General features: G+C 42.0%; 1 protein-coding gene across 2 annotated transcripts in view; it reads right to left on the reverse strand.

Moving 5' to 3' along the window:
* Window positions 1-2596: 2596 nt before the first annotated feature.
* Window positions 2597-24269, reverse strand: part of LIMA1 (LIM domain and actin binding 1) — an 87744-nt gene continuing 66071 nt past the window's right edge. The window contains exons 5-11 of one of the 2 annotated variants that reach the window (XM_002922368.4): window positions 23665-23749; window positions 22649-22797; window positions 19871-19978; window positions 15947-16004; window positions 14226-14335; window positions 6721-6854; window positions 2597-4871 (exon numbers count right to left, since the gene is read on the reverse strand). In XM_002922368.4, the coding sequence (XP_002922414.1) occupies window positions 3857-4871; window positions 6721-6854; window positions 14226-14335; window positions 15947-16004; window positions 19871-19978; window positions 22649-22797; window positions 23665-23749 (1659 nt within the window). In that variant the 3' untranslated portion in view covers window positions 2597-3856. Of the gene's footprint in view, window positions 4872-6720; window positions 6855-14225; window positions 14339-15946; window positions 16005-19870; window positions 19979-22648; window positions 22798-23664; window positions 23750-24269 lie in introns of both variants that reach the window. The other variant, XM_011228886.3, reaches the window with a different exon arrangement.

Here is a 24269-nt window from a genome sequence, read left to right on the forward strand (position 1 = left end):
AAGAAGAAGGCGGGGGGAAAAGGGTGCCATCCTAAAGTAGACTAGGTTTGCTTTAGCTCAGTGGTTCTCAAACTTAGGGTACCTCAGTTTGGATATTAGCTTGTCCCATCTCTCACATGGAGAGTTTGCTAAAAGTTTTCTGGGCCCCATCCAAAGAAATTCTGATTCAGGAGGTAGGTCAGGGTGGGAGCTATGAATTTACATTTCTCATTTCTAACAAACTTATAGGCAATGCCACTGCAGCTGGTCTGAGAACCACTGTCTGGAGCCATTTTTGTCCTAACCCAGCAATAGCTTAATGGTAACTACCCTATATTCAAGGTACATTTTTTAAAAAGTAAACTTGGGGCCCTGGGTGGCTCAGTCGGTTAAGTGTCTGCCTCTGGCTCAGGTCATGATCCCAGGGTCCTGGGATGGAGTCCTGCACCAGGGGGATGCTTCTGCCTTCTCCCTCTGCCTGCCACTACCCCTGCTGGTGCTGCTGCTCCCCCCACTTGTGCGCGCACTCTTGCGCTCTGTCAAATCAATCAATCAATCAATCAATCTTAAAATAAGTAAACTCTCCTTGATCCCATGGGAATTCAAATCAGTCTCAAGGAACAAAGAACATACTAACTTGGCATGTAGGAACAAGCACACAGTGATCTTGGTCTCAAGGTCCATCCCTCCAAAACCACATTTGTACCATTTCTCAACACCTTGGCTGTTAGAAAATTTATAGTTGATGAAATACATAACATGAGAGCAAAGTTTGTGCAGCTTTTACCTTGTCTAGGAGTGATCCAACCAGCAAGCTGGTGGAAGGAACTAAGCTGGCCCTGTAATAGTCATGAAGAGTCTCCTTAACCATCTCAGGTCCGAAGCTGGCCCCTTTTCTTGCTTCACCAACAGAAAAACACATCATTTGTTGCCACCACTGACATACCAAGCCCAAACAAGTTGCCTTCAGAGAGCTGAGAGAAACACTTTGTTTGGCTGTAGGTTCTTTTGTTTCCTAAGAATGTTTAGTATTATCTGGTCATTCTCTCTTTTTTTTAATATTTTATTTATTTCTTTATTTGACAGAGCACAACCAGGGGGAGCCGCAGGCAGAGGAAGAGGGAGAATGAGGCTTCCTGCTGAGCAGGAGCCCTATGTGGGGCTCAATCCCAGGACCCTGGGATCATGACCTGAGCCAAACGCAGACACTTAACAGACTGAGCCACCTAGGCACCCCTCTGGTCATTGTCTTGATGAGAACTACATTTTATTATATTGATATGGAGCTAGTCCTTGTTTCTACTCTCTGTCCCTATGTCTATCTTAGCCCTTGAAAGGCAAAGAAAACCGTTCTTTGAAAGTTAATCTCAGTCCCTGCATACCTGATTTATGGTGACATATTCAACTAATATTCATAAGTGTTGGCCATAGGTACTCAGACTTTTTGGTATAAAATCAGTAGATTCAGTGGGTACCATGTGGATGGGTTGGAGTAGCAGTGAGTCACACAGTAAAGGTAGCCTAAAATCAAGCCAGGATTGGGTATTTTATGGATGTCATCTTGGATTAACTGTTGAGTGAACAGGGCTTTCTAAATGACTTCAGCCTGTGATGGGGCCAAGAGCAGAAAGTAGTACCCTGCCATCCATTTGGAAGACCAGGCAAGACCCTGGCACATACAGTGAGTGACCCTGGAAAATGTAGCAGATGACTCAAAAAACATGACTATCTCCAAGGAAATTCACATTCCCACACTTCCATTTAAAAAAAAAAAGTGTTGGGGTGCGGTTAAGTGTCTGCCTTAGGCTCAGGTCATGATCCAAGGTTCCTGGGATTGAGCCCCACATCGGGCTCCGTGCTCAGCAGGAAGCCTTCTTCTCCCTCTCCCTCGACTGCTCTCCCTGCTTGTGCTCTCTTCTCTGTCAAATAAATAAACAAATATTTTTTTAAAAAGCGCTTTAACTATTGGGGCAGTTGCCTCTACAGGCAAGGAAATCAAACAACCAACTATGCCTCTGCCCAGAGTGGAAAACAAGCCCATTTTCAAGTAGAGGCATTTGGAAATTCCCTTTAGCATGTTAGGCATAATTGCAAGGTGAATTATTAAATGTTGAGTACAATTAACAATAAAAAACCACCACCGGACTTTGAATTGTTAAACAGCTCATTTTGAATGTACACACTAATTTTCTTGCCAAGTTGCCCTCAATTTTTTTTTTAAAAGATTTTATTTATTTATTTATTTATTTATTTGACAGAGAGAGACAGCGAGAGAGGGAACACAAGCAAGGGGAGTGGGAGAGGGAGAAGCAGGCTTCCCACCAAGCAAGGGGCTCGATCCCAGGACCCTGGACCTGGCAGATGCTTAACGGCTGAACCACCCAGGTGCCCCCATATTGCCCTCAATTTTTAAGAAAAATTTGTTCTCCTTTAGGGCAGATGAGCACCCACGATCGACCCAACACCGCCACCTAGTGGTGGAATATACTCATAACACTTCTCTTCACTTAAAATGCACCAGACCCATTTGCCTTTTCTTCCCAAACTGCTCAAGTAAAAGGAGGTCCTGAGAGACTGTTACAATGTAAAATAATAATGGAAAAAGAACACTGAAAAGTTCAAATGTAAATTAAAAGCTTTATTGAATAAAAATGTTTCAGACTAAGCAAGACTGTAAGAAAGCAGAATATTTTACATCTCTAAAAAATATTAGAGCTAAATCTCTAAAAATGCAGTACAAAGAAAGTCTATAGCTTAAAATACCGCTCTCCCCCACATACAATTTGGAATATCAATTATGTACAACAAATGTACTCAAGTTTATAATGTTCTAAAACCTTAACTACTAGAAAACCATCTTCCCGAGAAAGGCCTATAATTGGTTTAATTGCACCCTGGAAATACTGTCTGCCATAAAAATCAATACATTTCAGAGCTGATAAGTATTAAAAAACTAGTGTCCCAGAAAGGGGATATCAGAAGTGGATATAGGATTTGGGGGTCCGGGCTCAAGTGGTTTAAGGCAGTTTTTTCTGTTATTGCTCCTTTAAACTCACTTTGCTTTAACATGCAACATGGCAACCAACAATACAAAAGATCTTATAAAAATATTGCCGCTTTCAGTAAATTATGAGCTGCACAGATACCACCAAAGAAGAAAGCAATCACTTGGGGTATAGTCAAACTCAATGGCAAATACCAGAGCTTATTTAAGAGATAGCACCAAATGTGCTCAAAAAGTGCCCCCAAAGAACAGTTGTGTTGTATTTCAATAATCCAGTTCAGGATACGGTTTAGCGAATGGGATGCATAGCAATAAATTCCCCATATGTATCAAAGTAAGAAAATTAACCTAAAAAATGTTTTAAAGATTAAATATTCGATCTCTTTTAACAGACGCATACTAAATAATTAAACTGGTATTCATTTAAAAATATACAAACTGTGCCCTTTATACTAAAGTGCATTCAGTCATGTTTAGGTCCCTAAACCCCTTCTGTATGTTCCCTAATTCCATAATTGAATTTTTAGCATAACAATGTGCTACTAATCAGCTATTTTTGTATTGCCTTTTGAGAATACAGTGGAGTCTGGACTTATCCGTTGGCATGTTCCCCCCTTACCCTAAGACCTTAAAGCACTTATATTATCATTGCTAAAATAGAGGACTTAAGTAATACTATCTCTAGCACTTAGAATTAATTGGTTCACTTAAGCTGCAGTATGGGATTTTTTTTGAAGGAAGAACTCTTCCAAAATTACTTCCACATAAATTATAGTTCATGCTAAGATACCTGTGTACGTGCAGCGGTGTGAGAAAGGGCAGTGGCTCACTAACACTAACACAAATTTAAGGCCCAGGACCATTTGCAGTTGGTCACTCCTCATCTTCATCCTCCTCCTCCTCCTCATAGTAGCGATTTCTCTTTATCTGCTCCTCCACAGACAGCTCCTGAACTACTTCTCCCTCCCAGAACCCCACATCCTGGGATTTCTGATTCTGGGTAGTAAATTCTTCAGGGGAGGTACTGTCTGCAAAGCTGGACCAATTTGTAGGCTTGGGTTCTAGTGGAGACGGCTGGTTGAGGTTTCTATCATCTTCATCTAAGTTTGCACCATTTTCTGTAAGATTCTCACTCCCCATCTCAAAACCATGATCTTCCTTACTTCTCCTCCCTGTCTCCCCTCCTCCAGATTCCTGGTTTTGCCAGGTTGTTTTTCCCACACCGCCATTCTTTTCGAAGGTATTGGCGTTTTCCACTTCTTTCCTTTCTGCTGTCATTCCTCCCGTGAACTCCTCACTCTGCTCTGACGTGCTCCAGCCTCTCCTTATAGGTGGGGACGAGATTTTTGGGCTCTTGACCGAAGTGGTTCGAAATGAAGCTGCTACAGTGAATGGGCGGCTTCTTTCTTTCAGTGAAGACGATCGTCTTAGCTTCTTCAGATCCAGATCTATGTCCTCGGGAGCTTCGGCCTTGCTGATTTCATCCTCAGGAGGCCATTTGGGCTTGGATACTTTGATCCCTTCCTCCAAGATACTTCCTGAACTACTAAGTTCAGTGGGGGGCGGCCAAGCGATCTTCAGCTTCTTGGTTTCAGCTGGCTTGTCTTCTTTCTCTGGCTGAGAGGAGGCCTTGGCTTCCATACTTGCTGTTAGCACACCCACCTTAGCAATGGGGGCATCTTCTACCCCTGGGCTCTGAGGGGTCTCCCCTGCATTTGGAAGCTGGGCTCGTCTCTCCAAAATCCCTTCATTTTCATTTTTGCTTGCCCACAGATCCTTGTGTGGTCTGTGCCCAAAGCCTTCATCATAGTTGCCTTTAGCTTTGAAGAGTTGATTGAAGTGAGGCTTGCAGTAGATTCTCCCATGTAAAGATGCATATGTTCCTAGGCTGTTGTTAAAAGAAAAAGAGCATAAGGTTAATAGATCTGTATACTCTTACTTATACCAGCAGGCTGAACTTTGGCAACTGCAGTATTTTCAAAAGATGCTAAGTAAGAAAAACATCTTTAAAAGGACATCGATCACCTAGAATTCTTTTACCCCCCCCCTTTCAAGCAAGTGCGTTTTCTTACCCTTATAAAAAAAAAGCATGCTCATTTCTAGGCCTAAACCTTCACAAGACATTCTTTCATGTGGTACAGCCTCCTGTTTTCAAATGGTTTCACTCCCCTCTGTCAAAACGGTCAAAAAAAATTATTTCTTCCAAGAAGTCTTCCCTAAGTAAGCCCACCTATCTCTGACCGCTCATAGATTTCCTATTTATAATCTATAATTACTTATGATATTCCTTTGTACAAAGTTGAATCATTTTCCTCCTCGTTTCCCATTTGTGTTATAATTTAAAAGTACATCTCTATAGGAGTAAGTATAATGCTCTGCAAACAGTCTGTACTCACTAGATGCTAGTTGACTGAATATGGTTAACAGGAACCCAGCGAGCAGCAGCCAGGAATTAAATCTACTCTAATATCAGTGCTGGACAGGGCATCAGGAGATTTGGTGTCTCTTGCAAGGTAACAAATTCCAAAAGGGATATAAAAATAACAGCACTTCCACAGAAGAGATACAAAAATTCAGAAACTTAGGAAATATGCTTTGTAGAAAAAAAATTAATACCATGTGTAGAAAAAGAACCAATGAGTAGAAGTCACAGAGGCACATTTTGGTTCAAAAGAAGGGAAAGCTCTGGAGCTAGGTAGTGGGGTATCAACCCGTGCGAAGTGCCACACGGATGCCAGCACACCTTTCCAGAGTATTTTAGAAGGAGTGCTTGCTCTGAAAAGAAAGCTGGAGGAAGTGACATCCTAGTTACTTTCCTAAGACTCCATGATTTAAATGAGTTAATATGGAGTATGTCCCCAATTTGTCATATTTTTTAAGATTTTATTTATTTATTTGAGAGAGAGAGAGAGAGCTCAGGGCGGGGGGAGAAGAGGGCAGAGGGACAAGCAGACTCCATGTTGAGCAAGGAGCCTGACACAGAGCTCGATCTCACAACCCTGAGATTATGACCTCAGCTGAAATCAAGAGTTCGATGCCTAACTGACTGAGCCACCTAGGCGCCCCAATTTGTCACATTTCTATTCATACCTTGAGTTACTTGGAAGAAATGATACATAATTAGTTTCTCAGAAATAAAAGGAAGCAATATACAGAAAAATACAAGCTCTTCAGGGTCTATTATTATTGTTATTATTACCATTTATACAGTGTTTGGAACATTTTCAAGTAAGGGCTTAGACAAGTATACTCTTTTTTTTTCTTTTTTAAGATTTTATTTATCTGAGAGAGAGTGCACTGGAGAAAGAGCAAGCACGGAGTGGGGTGAGGGGCAGGGGAAGAAGTAGGCTCTCCGCTCAGCAGGGAGCCTGATGCAGGACTTGATCCCGGGACTCTGGGATCATGACCTGAGCCAAGATTTCTTAACTATATGATTCTATGAGACCGAGGGAGAATATTCTACTAATTTAAGTCACAGGAGGTTTCACCTGCCACCCATAGGATTTAAGCTCCATGTAAATTCAACATGTAAATTAAAATATCAATGTACCAAGAAGTTCCAAACACCACTCTCATTTGCTGTGCAATACTTGTCATTAAATGGTACTTTGTACTTTCTTCAAGGACCTTCGACAGCGCACTCTTAGTACAAGAGCTTCTAGTACCAGTGCTCTAAAAGCCAGAGTCCCTCCCGTGGCCCAGCGACACAGAGAGATGGCTCGCTCTGGTTGGCTTACGTAAGTTTGTTGTTGCAGTAGGAGCAACGGAAGCAGCTGACGTGAAACACCTGCTGGTTGGCCAAGAGACGCTCCATCGGGTAGACTGTCTTCTGACACTCCACACAAGTCTCTCTCGCGGGTGCCTGAAACTTCTAGAAGGAAAAGGGTATCGTTAGCACAGGCAGGGATGAGTTCGTACTCTGCTGAGATGTGCCCTGGTTTTACTTCGTTAGCTAAGGGCTCCCTTACCTGTCAATTCTCATAGGAACACTAAGCCTGTTACGATTCTATCAGCTGACTCTTTAAGGCTAGGAAGCTCTCCTGCATCCCCTTCCCCGACTGGATGGCTGCCCCAAGTGTAGCAGCCACCGAGAGGCTGGACTGCAGAGGAAGGCTTGGACAGGCCACCACACACACACAAAAGTACATACAACATGGTTCCACGGACAGGAAATTAGGAGAAAATGTCATCACACACAGAAGTTTGTTTGATTCAAGTGCCTGGTAAAAGCAGGAGAGACTTTTATAAGAACAGATTCGGAAGGGGATAAATTTAAAGGAGAGGAAAAGCATTGGACTTTGGGAATTGGGAAAAGACAATTTGATAAAGCATCTTTTAGTCTCCTCTGTTTATAATCTTGACTTAGCATAATATTTTATCCATTAGGCACAATATTTTTAAATAAGTCAAAACTGACATGTAATAATTTTAAAGAGACAAACTATTTTATTAGGACTCCAGAAGAAAGCATAGACCAACAAAGCTATGGGTTCTATAATCTTCTCAGAAACCAGTGGAGAGGGGTACCTGGCTGGCACAGTGGAGAGAGCATGTGGACTCTTGATCTCAGGGTTGAGAGTTAGAGCCCCACGTTGGGCGTGGAGCCTACTTAAAAAACCAAGAAACCCCAAAAAACAATGGAGAACAAAACTATTGTAATGGGGAGTGAAAGGTCATAACAGACTGGGAATTCATGAACTGTCTGTAAAGTGTGGAATTAGAATGGGGTAAGCACAGCTGTTTCAGCTGGTAAACCCAATCCCGAAGAACATGAAATAGTTGGTATTCTAGCACTGATGAAAGCCAGAATTCCCAAATGTCATGTTTTTACATAAGAAATGGTTACTGGGCTACTAGGGGCTGGTAAGAAGTCCCTAGGTATATGTAACTAACTTTTGACTTGCTCCAACAGAAACACCTTATCCAGCAAATGCAGGAGTAGCTTGGGTTAAGGTGGCCAGGAAGCTCTCACAGGCACCTGGGTGGGGCGGGGGGGAGGGCTCTGCAGCCAAGACCTGTGTGATGGTAAATAATGCAAATTAGTCCCAAGGTCCAAGACTTGAATGGTTAAGATAAGCCGAAAATAAACAAGCTTATGGGCAAGATAGAATCTTCATTTAAAAAAAACTGAAAATAGTCCCATAAAAAATTCAGACTGCTGGTTTACTTGCTACATGATTCACCAGGAGGTAAAGCAAAAAATAGGAATGGTTTCCCAAATGGATCCGGACAGGAAACAAAAGTAGAAAATGGGCAAAAGAAAAAAAATGGCCATAAAGGGAAATCTCTATAAAAGAGAGTTTAATAGAGTTTAGTGGTAAACTCCCAAATAGCACCAAGGGACTGAAGAACGAAGGAACAGAACTGAGTGGAAATGGCTCCTCCACAGCCCCCTTCCATTCGTAATGTTAGAGCCTTAAAAAGAAAAACTAAAATAGTCAAAGACACATTCAACCTAGTTTACCAGCTTAAGGGAAGTATTTAAATATGATCAAATGTTATTGTAACTGAATGCTGCTGGAAGCAACAAGGGCCTTATCTGGAGCTCAGAATTCTTACATGGACATTTCTAACAAGACAGGACTCAGTGGAGATGTCACTGCAGAGTTTTAATTAGGTTTTCTCTAAAAAGAACTAGGTCCTTGTCTAGCAAGCAGGACATGCATTAAAATGCAAAATAAAATGTGGGTGTAACAGTACAGCTGACGGCAAGGGGGAGAGCCCATACAGATCCCAATTCACGCGATGTAAAAGTCAGAGGCCAAATGTATCTCTTTCTCAGACTGAAGCTCTTTTTCAGCTGTAGGGGCGGCTTCGGTATTTTGAGCACTTGACTAAGGACAGTATTTGTTCTGGGCAGTGAAGGCAGAGCAGGAGACGGGAATCTCCCAGGGTACGAGAGGAGAGGGGTATGAGCGTGCTCACGGAAAATGGAGAGATCCGGAGCACGCCTCCATCACACACACACAGAGGACACACCGTAGGAGGGTGTGGCCCCGGGAACAGAAAGGAGAACCTGAGAGAAAGCTGAAAGCTGAGCTCACGTTAGGAGGAAAGTGGAAGGCAGGAGCAGAAATTAGGTACCGGCGGAGCAGGAAGCAGATGCTGTAAGAGACAAACAGGAACCTTCAGTGAGTACACAGCCTTGGGGAGGGGGCTGAAGTGCTTTACTGCAGCTGAGCTGAAACTCAGGTACAGACTCAGACCCGAGAATAAGATCACGTTTTCTCTCTTTTTCAAGTTAATTCTGCTAATTGTGGCAAAAGCAGCCTCATTCCTATCTACCTGAGGTTGGAACCTGTCCCAGCTCAGGAGAGAGAGCTGTTCTGAGCTTTTACCCACACAAGGAGCGTCTCCTTAACAATTCTTTAGTGTCTTACTGCCTCCCACACCTGACCCACAATGGCTCTCTCTGGAAGGGGGTGAAAAGCCATCCCTCCTCCTTAACATCAAATTAATAGGCGGCTGGCCCAAACGTCTGACTAACCACAAGCTTCTCACTAACCAGACCTACCAGAGGCCCATTATTCCTATCTAATTTTCACATAGACCCTTTTCAATATTATTTAATGTTTATATGGCAGTGCCCAAGGGCCTTCTAGTTTCATAAAGTCAAGAGGATCCCAACCTGGTAATATGCCAAATCAGAGTGGCTGCGTCTGTGCCTTCCCTTTACTTCCTCTGCCCGGGCTCTCAGCCACTTTTTTGTAATTGCCCCCATGTCTATTCAGACGACAGGAAGCAGAGTCAGTGCCCAAAAATCTCTACCATTATGATAGGCCTGGCATATATCCTGCCCATGCCTTCATGGCGTGCTCGGACTTGGCACAGCCACGTTTAAAACATTGCCAGTATTAGAACGTTAGACATTTTTTATCTTTAAAATATATTTTTTCACTTGGTAAGCTGTTTTCCATCTCTCCTCCCTCCCTTTTTCACGTGTAGAAACTACAGCACCAGGACGTCAGATTCCTTATCAAAGCTCCCACGGTAACAGAATTAAAATTAAAACTCAGAACTCCCGATTCACAAACCAATAGAGCATTTTCTGAATTGTCCTGGCATGCTAATTTTCCGTAACTAAAGGAAACTCTTTGGGGAGGAGAGCAGATGCTAACCCAAATGAAAATAATCTCACTATAGCAGTTTGAACAAACTACAGTCCTCACTTTGTTTCAAATTAAAATATGTAGATAATATCTTTGGGATGTTCAGGAATGAATGAGGTAATATTTACATAACTGATGTTCGTAAACACTGTCATGTCTTTCCCATATGAGGGCTCTTACAGGCCCTCTGTTGGTCAGCATCCACGCAGAGCTATTTTTCTAATACTCATGTTTGGCTTCATCTACATTCTTTCACTGTCTGGCCTTACACATATATTTCAGTCCAATGAAAGCTCTAGTTGGGAGATTATAGATATGTATATATTTATATGTACATGTAATATATATAAAATAACATACATACACTTGAGGGGGAGAGCTGGCAACAGTCAGTGAAGCTAACTAGCCTTTGGACATGGTGAAGTCAGAAGAAAATTCTGTACTGATGTCAGGCTTCCATTCCTCAGAACACTGCAAAATGCCTTTCATTCCCTCCTTTCCAATCTGTGCAAAATATCTAGGTAATTAAACTGGAATTCTTCACATACAGTGAATGGTTGGGCCGGCTCTGTGCAGCCTTAACCCTTTCCCTGGCTTTCTGGGAAACTCTCTGACAGCACTTCGGAGACACTCACATCTTAAACACACTGCTCTACACGTACAACAAAGGCTCACGTTCTGATAAAACAGGAATAGGTAGATAGTAAGAAAAGATTCTAGATGCCCTTCTAGCATGATTCCAATAGCTTTGTAAAATAAAATAAAACCTCCTACCCTGTCCATAGAGAAGGGGACAGCCAGCAGGGCATAGAGGGGGTGCCAGGTGTGTGTCCTCTCACGCAGTCTGCCATGTTTTCTCTCCACCTCCTTCAGCAGAACCAGCCAAGGAAGCCTTGGCTGTCCTCTTGGGGGCAAGTGGGTGTTCCCAGAGCTGGCCCCATCTCTTTGCCTCTTCCTCCCTATCATCCCCACCCTGGAAACATTTAGGAGATAACTTCTCTCAATGGAAAGACATAAAGCCTGGAGAGACCTCTGGGTCTCTTGAGTAGAAAGGTCCTTATCTTTCTCACAGGGTCCACTGAGCTCTGCTCCCAGAACATCTTTTTTGAGAGTGAACCTGCAACTTCAGTTTCATTAGCACTAGGTCTCAACAACTGAGCTATCTGGCCAGCGTTCAAAATATACATATAAAACCACTACCTGTAAAGACCGGTATCATTTTTTTTTACTTTACCAAACTCAAGTTTGAAATTAATCGAATCTCTACCTTAGATGTCCTATTTTCAATAATAGACATATAGGCACTAAGGAACAGTTTTTCCAGGATGTGTGGGACCTAAAAAAGTCTATTCTGAGGGAACAAGTTTATTCTGAGCTGTATGTAATTTCCCCAAGTGGAGAAACAACTTCTGTCGCATGGTCTACAGCCACGAGACCAGTGATGCCAGCAGGTCTTCCTATAAACACTGAAGTATATATATATACTTGCCTTCAGAATGTAAAGGATAAATCCGAGGAGGAGAACATAAACTACCGTTAGATAAAAGTGGGGATGTGATCGAGTCCCGTCTGTATCTGTACACCATAATCATTTGAGCTTTGGACCATAGGCAAACATAGGGAGCCAGGCCTTACTCCAGTCTTTACACAATGTTCAAAACCTGAGGTGTCGTCTGGTGAAAGCAGACCTGTCTGCATTCTCCTGCTGAGTGACCAGGGCCAAAGAACAGGCATGGGTCTGGGACAGGTGCAGAGGGAGATTCCTCCCCACCTCCTCTCATTCTAACGGAGGTGCGCTCTGTCACTCATCACTCACCGGCTCAGATCCTGGAGTCTGAATCAAGGAGGGACCTCAAAAGTCCCAACGCAGTACCAGGAGGTCTGACCCAGCAGTTGAGGGAGGGAAACGAGACTGGGTCGAGAATTCAAACTACTCAAGAACAGATTTTAGTTCTTAGACAAGCCATGGAATTTCCCTAGTTCCTCAGTCCATGGCCCGGTCAGATTTACTGGCTGTTCTTGATCCAGAACCACAACCCAAGGACTCACATCTGGGTAGGGTTGCTGTTGGAGAAGAAATGAGCCCCACGGCATTTGCTGCTTTGCTGGACTCCAGATACTGGACAAAAGTGCTGATGACAGCATGAGCTGAACTTTAAGGCTGCCAGAAGAGGGGGTCATGTTGAATACATGTGCAGCTCAATCACTGTCATTCCATCCTTCCTCCCTTTACCTGCTTTCTCTCGCTTTCTTCACCTTTTACGCCTTTACAATAAACCTTACTCTCATAAATCTCAGCTTCCCGTAAAATTCTCATTTACATTCTTCACTCCTCTCCTTTCCCTTTTTTAACTTGCCCTTTAAACCCCGGACTCTCAGGGGGCGCCTGGGTGGCTCAGTCGTTAAGCATCTGCCTTTGGCTCAGGGCATGATCCCAGGGTCCTGGGATGGAGCCCCACATCAGGCTCCTCTGCTATGAGCCTGCTTCTTCCTCTCCCACTCCCCCTGCCTGTGTTCCCTCTCTCACTGGCTGTGTCTCTCTCTGTCAAATAAAAAAATCTTAAAAAAAAAAAATCTTAGGGGCGCCTGGGTGGCACAGCGGTTAAGCGTCTGCCTTCGGCTCAGGGCGTGATCCCGGCGTTATGGGATCAAGCCCCACATCAGGCTCCTCTGCTACGAGCCTGCTTCTTCCTCTCCCACTCCCCCTGCTTGTGTTCCCTCTCTCGCTGGCTGTCTCTATCTCTGTCAAATAAATAAAAAAAAAATCTTTAAAAAAAAAAAAAAAAATCTTAAATAAATAAGTAAATAAATAGATAAATCCCGGATTCTCTTCTTTCTCCTTTTGTTCCAAACCTTCGCTTATGTGCTCTTCTCTTCCTCCTTTTTGCACACTAGAACTTTCATCAAGGTACCAGTCATGCCCACAATTGAGAGATACAAGCACAGCTGATGGGTGCATGAGGTCGGGGCAGTTACAGACCATCAATACACCAATTCTACCTACTGCATTTCTTTTAAATGTCAAAACTTTCTAAACAAACCCAGCTACTTAAGAGAGCACCAGAGGAGAAAGACACTAAAGAAGTGCGGGTATGTCTGGTTATTAATCCATATGGCTAAATTAGCAGCTACATTAGCAAAGCATTCCATTAAAACAAGTCAGGTAGGGGCGCCTGGGTGGCACAGCGGTTAAGCGTCTGCCTTCGGCTCAGGGCGTGATCCCGGCATTATGGGATCGAGCCCCACATCGGGCTCCTCCGCTATGAGCCTGCTTCTTCCTCTCCCACTCCCCCTGCTTTGTTCCCTCTCTCGCTGGCTGTCTCTATCTCTGTCAAATAAATAAATAAAATCTTTAAAAAAAAAAAAAGGTAATAAAGTCTAAAGTAGGTATTGAGGTGTTTTTTTTTAACCTGTACTTTTATGAGGGTATATACTTGTTCACAGAAAGAGAAAAGACTGTTTTTAAAAACTGGTGAATAAAAGGCATCCAGAGATTGAGTAGCCTAGTAAAGTTTTCTTAGGGTACAAAACTTTTGTACATTCCTTAACATCTAATATTATATACTAGTATAAATGTTACTCGAATGCCCCATTTTACAGCAAATGGGCTGGCCAACCCTCACTGCAATGTACACACTCTTTCTTTAAAGAAGGTAACCACCGATCAGGTTACAGTCAAGTTCTCCAGACCAGGGGACCACTTTCTTTAAGCTGATATGCAATCCCCATCCAGTGGGCTGATTTAGTTTAACAGATTTCTTGAATTTCCCATTTTGTGGTCTTTTGCCCATTCACAGATTTATGGACTTGGGCATTCTTCCCCTCACCAAAAAAACCAAAAAACCAAAAAAACCCCACATCATTTTCTTTAACCTTGGATTTCCTCAAAACTTTCATGAACTTTCCAGATTTCAACCTGAGAGCTATGAGTGAACCTCTCTCCTCCTGGTTCAAACATCTGAGCAGAAGAAACAAAATTTCCAGGGAAAGTGACTGGCTTAAGTATGCCCTTATTTGGTGTTTTCATCCCCAGGAAAGCAAAAACGGGTTATAATGAACATAATGATATAAGGTGCAATGAGCTCTACTCGTAAACCAATGTCTAAAGGTTCCAGGAGAAACTGCCATCATACCTTCACTGCTTTGGGAGGAGAACTTTCCGAGAGGCTAGAGGCTCTGGCATCTGGATTTAGTGGCTTGGGATGGACAGGCTGCTGGACCTCACTCTTGACCTGGGAGTTACCTGCTTGAGTTACAAAAGGAAGACACTTTACAGTACCTAGGGGAAGTCTCAGAAATGGTTCCTCCCCAGAGCAAAGCTTTGAAACCTCTACAATGGACAGGTCTTTCAACACCAGGAAAAACACAGCTCTTCTAATGCTAAAAGCTATGCTCTTAGGTTCTGAGCTAGGAGGCTTTCTCATCCTTTGCCACACACAGCAGGAATCCAAATCATCCTATATGAAGAACTTTCTGCTCCCGTGGTATTTGTCATTTTTAAAGGCCATCTGTAGCACACGATGTAATGAGCACTGGGTATTATGTAAGACTGATGAGTTACTGAACTCTACCTCTGAAACCAATCGTACACTATATGTTAATTAACTGAATTTAAATTAAAAAAAAATAAAGGCTGTTTGTAGATGTTGATGACTTTTTTGGTAGTTAGCACCCCCAGTAGCTCCTTCTGGGGTGCTTCAACTGAGGTTGGCAAAATGAAAGAATGTGAGGGTATAAATTTCCTACTGAACGTGCCCACACACACACGTGTAATCTGACACAGTTTTTTTTTTTTTGGTCAGTCCTATAGCAGATATCTATGGATGGAAATTATGGAAAAAGGCCCCATGAAGTTTTTTTCATAACCACTGATGTGTCACCTGCATAAGTTAATTTTCTGCCAATATAGTCACTGTGTGGAAAACTCTGGGCAGGCACAGAAAAGTGCTACTAAGGAACCATAAAAGAATTCCTTAAAATCTAGAGTGAAGTCAATAAAGTACTAGAAGATTAAGGCTTATTTTTCAAATGTTTTGCAAACCTAGTCAAAACTCAGAAAAATTTCTAGTCCAAGAAAAATGACTGCAAAAGGAATGTTCTTGGATTCAAGTAGCAAATTTCTCTCTGAAACTTTAAGGTAGGATTTACTAGAGATTTGTTAAATGCATATTTCTACTTTAGTTGCTGAGTTTTCAATGTCTCGTAAAGTAATTAACCTGGGGAGAAGCTAGAAATCCACATATATTTTTAAAAAAATACTGAAAATCAGAATCAAAAGTGGACTTAGTAAGGAAAAACAAAACAAAACAAAACAAAACCAAAAACAAAGGTTTTTGTTTTTGGGAGAAGTGAGGCTTGAAATGGATGAAAAAGCTCAGCACCAACAGGAAAATCTCTAGAATCTGGCTAGAGGGGGGACTGGAGTAGTACACATGTAGATAAGCAGAGAAAGATATTTTAAAAGGTTATTCAAATACCAATTCTTTATCCCTGTAAATGAATACAATTCCTTTTTGGCCGAACTCCTATTAAAATAAAACTTCAAAGTTAGTTTTTACAGCTTGAACGCTGAAAAGGTTTGCTACAAAAGGTAGGATACGTCCAATGAGAGAGCACCCAAAGTATTCAGTTTGCCCCAAGTTAATCATATTGAGTTTAACTTCTCCCTAAGCCGTGGAATGTGTGAAGCGTATGCAAGCATCCGTCCTTAAAACCAAGTGAAAGATTTGATCAGCTAAATTGCTGGGTTTAATATGTTACATTCTCAGCACTGACAGCAATGGGGACATTCCTGGACAAAATACAGAACGCCCAACAAGCGCCTCATCCCCCAGATCTAAGAACAAATGCTTACAGGAGTCATCTTCGGCAGGGCTGGAACAGACTGCCAGGCTATTCTCAGTTGCAGAAACCTACAAAAGAGGGGGGATTAAGAATCACATTAAAAATAAAAGAGCAAACTGCTGTTAATGCCATAAAAACCTGCTGACTCTAGTCAGTCACTGGCTGCCTGGGGGAAATAACGGGCCCCAGAACAGCTGAGCACTTAAACAAGAGGCAGCAAAGTGTCTTTTATGAGGATATTAACATGCCTCTCAATTACAGAATAACGGGAGAAACAGACTGCACCCAACTGCCAAAAGTGTGCATCATCTCCCTTTATAAAACTTCTAAACCATATCTTTCTACTGTCAAGAAAAAAAAAAGGGCAAAACAAAACCTCCTATCAAAGAACAAAGCTCCGTACCATAGAACTATAACTCACTCCAAGGCAAGATGGTGTCTTTACCATAGAACTATAACTCACTCCAAGGCAAGATGGTGTCTTTACATTAGGAACTATTCTTACTCCTTTATCTTCCTAATTCCTTATTTCCCAACCAGATACATTCTGCTGAAACAAGCTTGCCAGTACACAAGACCTTTTGATAGCTAAAAGAGAAATTTACCAAAAACCAGCCTCCGGTATTATCTTCAAGGTTAGTTTTGCTTTTTAATTCCAGTCTCAAAATGGCAGTGTTTAACAAAACAGCAGATCTTATCTACAGATGCAAATCTCTTCCCCAGAAGCCAGCAAATTTAAATAAAAACTTTCTACTTTCTCTCTCTCTCCTTTTTAGTGGCTCCTAGGCCTTCCAGGTATCCTTCATCCCACTCAAAATCATGAAGGGTCTAGAGGTGACCCAATGTGTAGTCTTCATGTAAAAGTCTTTCATTCAGATGCCAGGGATTTTATGGGCAATGCTGAGTGTTTCTATCAGGATGTCTAATGTACTGAATAAATTTACAATGGAGAGTAAGTCATTGGCTGGCTGCGCCTGAATTTTTACATGGTTGTTTTTTCTCATTACTCTTTTTTTTTTTTTTCAAGTAGGCTCCACACCCAACATGGAGCCCAGTGGGGGGCTTGAACTCACAACCCTGAGATCAAGACCTGAACTGAGATCAAGAGGTGGACACTTAACCAACTGAGCCACCCAGGCGCCCTTACTCTCTTTTCTGACATGGCATAGAACAAACCAGTATAATAACAGCCAACATTTACTGAGGAGTGTTTAGTATGTGCCAGGTATTGGAATGATCACTTTACATGCATTATTTCATTTAATGATATGAAAGAAATTATAAGCTCTTCAATTCTTGTTAATTAGTAGGTGCATCCACCCCAGGATATTCCTCTCTCGCTTCTGATTTTGGTCACCTTGAACCTTCAGGGTAAACTTATTGCCAATCATGACATCATTGCACATGCCTAACCAACCAACTTCACTTCAGGCACCATCAGGAGCGAGCACGTGAGATTTTGTTCAAACATTTTGCTAAAGGAAAGCACAAATTCGTTTACAAGAGGAAAAAGGGAAGAACAATATCTTGACAAAATATTCTATTTCAGGCAAGTTTACCCGAGCATTAATGTCCCTTTGTAACAAGCTGGAGTTCAAATATCGGGTATCGGTTAACAAGAGCTAGGCAAACAGCTGAAAGGATAACTGACTGAGGCTCTCAAAAATTTTATGAATTTGAAGGCAGCCCCAGCTTTATGAACCTGCGGTACGTACTTGAAGACTATGTACTGTCTTTATCTCCTTTCTCCCCCACCCACTCCTCAATTCATGGTTTAGCTGCACTGATGCCCCTTAGGCTATAATTATAGTGTTCTGACCCTCCAATTCAACTCAGAGTTCCAGTTTCAAATCAGTGTGAAGACAATCAAGAAAGAAACACAAAATTAGATTAGAGACAATCCAAGCATTTATTTTCTAGATGATCATTTTTCAAACCATGCTCCTAGAACAGAGGGGGCAATTTCAAGGCTGGGAATATTTTTCCCTTAAGTTTCTTTTTTATAGTATGTAACATTTTAACTCATTTACTTTTTTTTTTTTTTAAAGATTTTATATTTAAGTAATCTGTATACCCAACATGGGGCTTGAACTCACAACCCCATGATCAAGAGTCGCGTGCTCCACTGACTGAGCTAGCAAGGCGCCCCAACTCAGTTTATTCTTAAGACACAATCTCCCACTTAAAAATGGGAAAACCAGGTAGTCTAATAACTCGCTAGATACATGGCATGTGACTCATGGGACTAATGGGTGAGCCCACTGTTGCAAGGACATATTTATTGGATGATTTTATGATTATGAAACACATGGCTGCCAAGTATTTTGTCTTATTATTTCAACATAAGTTTGCAAACAACACTTTAGTTTTTGTAAAATAAAGAGATTTAATTTTTCTATATTTTTTTCCTGTTTTATTGTAAAATTCAAATTTTGTAGCCATTAATCTGAGACCATTTTCCTCTGTGACTACTTTGGCCCAAGTGTGTAGTGTATTTCATAAGTCCCTATTGGTATTCTGTCAATACATCATGCTTTTTAAAGTCTCTTATAGTCCAATATATTTGAGAACTATTGCTCTTAATCCACTTTAATTATCTCCTCACCTTTTGGAAGAATGGCCTCGAGGGTATTAATATGCGTAACAGAAGCAATGACTTTTCTCCTAAGATTAATCAATGTGATATATTTGAAAGCTCCTTCTCCTCACCTAACTTAACATTTTGGTTATCATATTGACCAAAAGATGAAAAAAAACCCTGGGTAATGGACTGGCAAAGAAAATGATAAATTCACCTGACATAAACGTTGTTATGTACTCCAGCCAAGCCATTCATCTAATGATAGGTGCATAAAACACAAATATGATTTGCTTAAAACCTTCCTGTGGTTTTTCACCTCTGCAGGACTCTACCCAAAGTCTTAAGCGTGGCATCTAAAGCTTCTCAAGACCTGCCCCGGCCCTCTCCCTCCACTTGGCTCTCTCCATTACCTATGTGCCTTGTGTTCCAGCCTCTGGTTTCCAAATCTCTGTTTGTGTCTGCCTGGAATGCCCTTCTTTCTCTTTCCTCAGCCTTCCTTATTTGCTTGGTCTCCTTCCACACATTCTTTTTTTTTTTTTTTTTTAAAGATTTTTTATTATTTTTTATTTATTCGACAGAGATAGAGATAGCCAGCGAGAGAGGGAACACAAGCAGGGGGAATGGGAGAGGAAGAAGCAGGCTCATAGCGGAGGAGCCTGATGTGGGGCTCGATCCCATAACGCCAGGATCACGCCCTGAGCTGAAGGCAGACGCTTAACGGCTGTGCCACCCAGGCGCCCCACCTTCCACACATTCTGCAGGACTTGGCTCAGACATTGCCTTCTTAAGGAAGTCAGGTTAAATGTCCTTAGTCAGAGCTTCCATGGCCCCACAGAGCCCTCTCACCGCACTTACCACACCACCAACCCATTACTCATCTCCCTTCTACTCTGTGAGCCCCCTTGCAGATAAAGACCCCATGGAATGGTTTGTTTTTATTTAGTTTTTAGGCTTAGCGTTTCCTAAGCTGAGCATAGTGCCTCGCTTTCAAAACAGTCTGAGTGAAAGAATGAGACTGTCTTGCATAAAATGTGTTAAATTAAGAATATACGAATCCCTTGAAGATACCATCTCTAATCAAAACAGATTTTTAAAAATCACTTCAGCTCTACACCATCTGAGCATCTGCTGAGCAAAAGAATTTTCCAGTGAAGGTTCATTATTTGGTCAGCTATAAGTTGCAGAGTTCCCCAACTGAAATTATGTGACCTGCAAAAATGACAATCTGTCCTGGCAGCTGTTACCAAATTCCCAGACACTCTGCAGCCTAGAGTTAGAGTTGTTTCTAATTTTAAGCATCTAATTTAGAACACATGCTCCCTTGGCAACTGGACATTAGACTTTTCAACCCACCTTCTCTCCAACCTGATGGGAGATGCAGACCTCAGGATCTGGGGGCACATTCTCCTTTTGCTCCAATTTATGAGTTCTGATTTCACCGCCATTGGCTCTCAAGTCATTCTACAAAATAAAAACAATCTGTGAACTAAAATAAAAAAAGCTCACTAGTCTATCCTCTTCATAGCCCATCTATTAAATAAATTTGGGACAGTAAAAGAAAAGTCCTTTTAAGAAGGCTTGGGTCAAATCAACCCAATTCTCACAAGCAAAACCCATTGACTAGTGAAATGACAAAAGCGGCTTTGTGGACACACACCTCAGAGTTAAATATTTGTACACTGGTCTAAAACTGGATGCTCATTAGAATATAGACACATCAACACAGACACAGAGAAACCACCCCCAGCATACAACGTTCTTGTGATTCACTCCTCTAGCAGCAGAGCTCGTGGGAATGCAAAGCTTGTGAGTTTTATCAGAAAAGACCATTCTGGAGCAGGGGAAAGGAGATGCCAAGTGCCAATAATTAAGAAAATATACTGACCATATACATAAATGCTCGGCCTGGAAAGAGAGACAGGGATGATGCATACATATAAAAACTGAAATTATATTTAATGATACCATAAAACAACCTTTTTTGGGGGTGAGACTTTCAAAAACATGCTTCTTTTTGCATAAAATTCATACATTGTACTAAGGACATACCTTTTTCTACTTCTCAGAACAGAACCTCAACATAAAAAAGCAGGCATTAATATTGTCATAAGGAGTAAGCATAATCACATTTTGTTTCCTTGCGAAGAACACTTGGGGCAAAATAGTAAAATTAACTTTATCTACTAGATCTGCAATCAATATACTATAGATGAATATGGACACTTCCTACCTTTAGTTTGCTACCTTTCTGAAAGTCTGGCACCTTTCTGTTCTCTGTGATTCTTTAGACAGGGTGAGAAAACAAGCCATGTATGGCCACAGGGCCAGTGTGAGTGTGCTGACTGAGGTGTGGGGTCCCAGACTAAGGGACAAGGCAGGCTCTGGAGGAGCACCCATGAGGAGAGGGCAGCGAGCGCTGCAGAACACAACAGGACCGCCAAGGGACCGACTGGTTCCTGACCCCATCTCGAAGCCCCGCCTGCCAGAGTGTGTGTGCCTTGTTACAGCAGGCCTCTGTAAGGGGCCTGAGAAATTCTTTTGGGATGAGATAAAACGTACTTTTTACAAGAATTCCTAAAGACTTTTCAACTCTTGAAATTTATGGAGTGGGAGAACTGCAATGCTGAACTCTATTAGGAGTTAAAAAAAAAAGTCACTGAACAGGCTTTTCCACTTAAGGAGTCACCTGGTTGGAATGTTTATAGCAGGAGGGCACAGAGAAGCAGCAAAATCTTGAACCGAGGGAAATAAGCTCCAAAGATCACCGGTTTGCTCTATCTCCTCACCTGCCTTCTGAAAGTCTAATGGCGCGTTTTCATGCTGTCGGTAAATAACCAGTCCGTGGTGTTCTACTTTACGATCGAGTTATACACATCACCTCTTCTTAAAGCCACAGTGAAAACTCAGGATGAAATTATTCATTGCCCCGCGACTTGGTCCACCAATAAGTACTACTGGAGAATGTATACTTAATAATGAGAGGAAAAGAAGGCTCAACTCCTGGAATACCAGTTATGACTTCTAATAGGTACTTGTTTCAGTCTGCCTGGGAACAAATAAAATTCAATACTATCTTCCAAATTTGTTAAAAACAAAACAAAAACACAGGACCTCAAGAGATTCACGGCTTGTATTCTGAAATCTCAGAAGGAACAAATGTTTGAGAGCTACAAATCTATGTCTATGTAGAGTGCTTATACGCATGTGTAGGTATGAATAAATGACATTTAAAAGGTATCTTTGGTCAAGCAGTTCTGTAGTGTCAGCCTGCCAGGTAAGCCTAGGAAAATCTAAAATGGAAAGACTCTCCATTTGATTTAGAATACCACATTTTTATCTTACAGAGCATGTCATCTTCCTGCTATTTCTCCCTCCCCTTTACCTATCCACTATTCTATTTCTTTAGAAAATCATTACATCAGAAGTAAGGATTAAGTAGGCCATATACTGTATGATTCATTTATATGAAATGTCCAAAATAGATAAATCCATAAAGACAAAAAGCAGATTAGTGGTTGCCAAGGGATGAGGGGAGGAGGAATTGGGAGTGACTGCACAGGTATGAGGTTTCTTTTTGGGGTGATGGAAATGTTCTGGAATTAGACAGTGATGACGGCTGCATGACCTTGTGAATACATTAAAAATCACTGAATTATATGTGAAAGTGGTCATTTTACGTCACATGAATTCTGTATCAATAAAAAATTGCAAGAAACCTCCCCACCCCACATTAATGTCGAATATATCCTACATTTCTCGCCAGTATTCTCTCTCCTTTCCTCAAAAACAAACATGAATGTTTCTTTTAAAACTAACTGATTACCACTTTTTTAGCAACAATAACAAAATCAAGCAGAAGAGACAGGATAACTCTCAATGATATTACTGGATGATAACATCCCCAACGAAGAAGTGGGGTGGGAATGAGGCCTAGGAAAGCAAAGTCAGGATTCAAACACGATAAGGATTCTGAACGCAGCTAGCGTAGGGTTTACACGGAAGGAGAATGGCTAGGGACCAGGGAGAGAGCCGGGCTCTCGAGTCAGGGTCTCGGAGAGAGCTCTAGTTTCTGTGCTCAGTGACCACTGGCTGGATGAGTGAGTGAATGAATGGACGACCCAGAACACATACTGTAGAGTTGGTGGAGCTGCTCTGCTTGGACACAGCTGCCTGGTACTTGGCCATTCGATCCTTTATGGAGGTTTCTGACAGGTGTGGTAAGTCCAGATTCCGCCTGCTCTCGCTTTTCTCTGCGTTGAACGTAGAAGATGATGACTGACCTGAAACCACACAAATAATGTGCTCGATCAGAAGATAAAATGTGATCTGAACGGTTTCAAGATCTTAAACCTGGGGCTATTGGAATCGGATGTAATCCATTTCTTCTATGAAGGGTACAAAGAAGGAAATCAGTAATATAAGTGTCACTTACTAGGTAACTGTCATTCACTTTCCCAACATTAAAAGGAGAACCCTTACCATAACTGAGTATTATATATTTAAACATTTTGGCTTATTTAACACTGGAAAAAACTAGATCTCAATGCCATTTTAATTTACATCCTTTTTTAAAGAAATATTTTATTTATTTATTTGACAGAGAGAGACACAGTGGAGACAGGGAACACACGCAGGGGGAGCGGGAGAGGAAGAAGCAGGCTCCCAGGGGAGCAGAGAGCCTGATGTCGGGATCAATCCCAGGACCCTGGGATCACGCCCTGGGCCAAAGGCAGAGCTTAAAGACTGAGCCACCCAGCCACCCCTAATTTGCATTTCTTTACCAGGAGGCTGATTACTTTCCCATTGATTTTATTTTTTTCTTTTGTGAAATGCCTGTAAAGGCCCCCTTCCAAACATAATTATTATGTTCTCGAGGTGTTATGTTACCACGGGTAATACAGGATAACCAATCTTGACAGAGGACACTGCGGCCCATCCATGGCAGCCCTCAAGCCCCAGATGACCATGGAGCCTAAAGCGTTACCAGTATTTCCCTCGTCATCCCCATAGGGACCTCTCGGCTGTCACAAATACAGTTCCTTTTAATATGTGACACTCTTCCTCTAAAAGCATTGGCTTTGAGGCCGAAAGGTATTGCTACTAATGTGTACTTCCTAGGGAACCTCACGCACACGAACACTGCTTACCTGGGCCTATTTCCAAATCATCCAGAGAACAGCTGTTTTCAGAGATCCTCCTTCCACCTGTACTATGGCTCTGGGACCGAAGAATCTGCTCGGAAAACAAAACCCCGCCATAAGCTTTACATAGAAGGTGGTTAATCTTGATGAACATTCAAAGAGGCCTGCAAATCTCCTTTATTAATAAAATCCACAAGAGATTAGATTTTATATTAGTTTTTACATTCCACAGAATGTGTTTTTAGCATTACAAATACGAAGCACTACGTATCACAGGTGCCCAGGGAGAAAGGACTCTATACAGGTAATTCTCTCTGGTAATAACCACTGCCTAACCTGCTTAACCAGAAAACGAAGCACTTGAATCAGCCGTGGAGGGGAATCCTCATGTCCCAGAGACACTGCCATGTCTCCCAAATGGTCAAGTCCGGATGGCAGTATCTGCTGTTCGTTTCCCTTCTCCCTCCCACTTTATCCTTGCTGTTGCTGCCTTGGTTCACATTTTTTTAAAGATTTTATTTATTTGACAGAGAGAGACACAGGGAGAGAGGGAACACAAGCAGGGGGAGTGGGAGAGGAAGAAGCAGGCTCATAGCGGAGGAGCCTGATGT

The sequence above is a fragment of the Ailuropoda melanoleuca genome, chromosome 16 (genome assembly GCF_002007445.2).
Source record: "Ailuropoda melanoleuca isolate Jingjing chromosome 16, ASM200744v2, whole genome shotgun sequence".
NCBI classification, from domain to species: domain Eukaryota; kingdom Metazoa; phylum Chordata; class Mammalia; order Carnivora; family Ursidae; genus Ailuropoda; species Ailuropoda melanoleuca.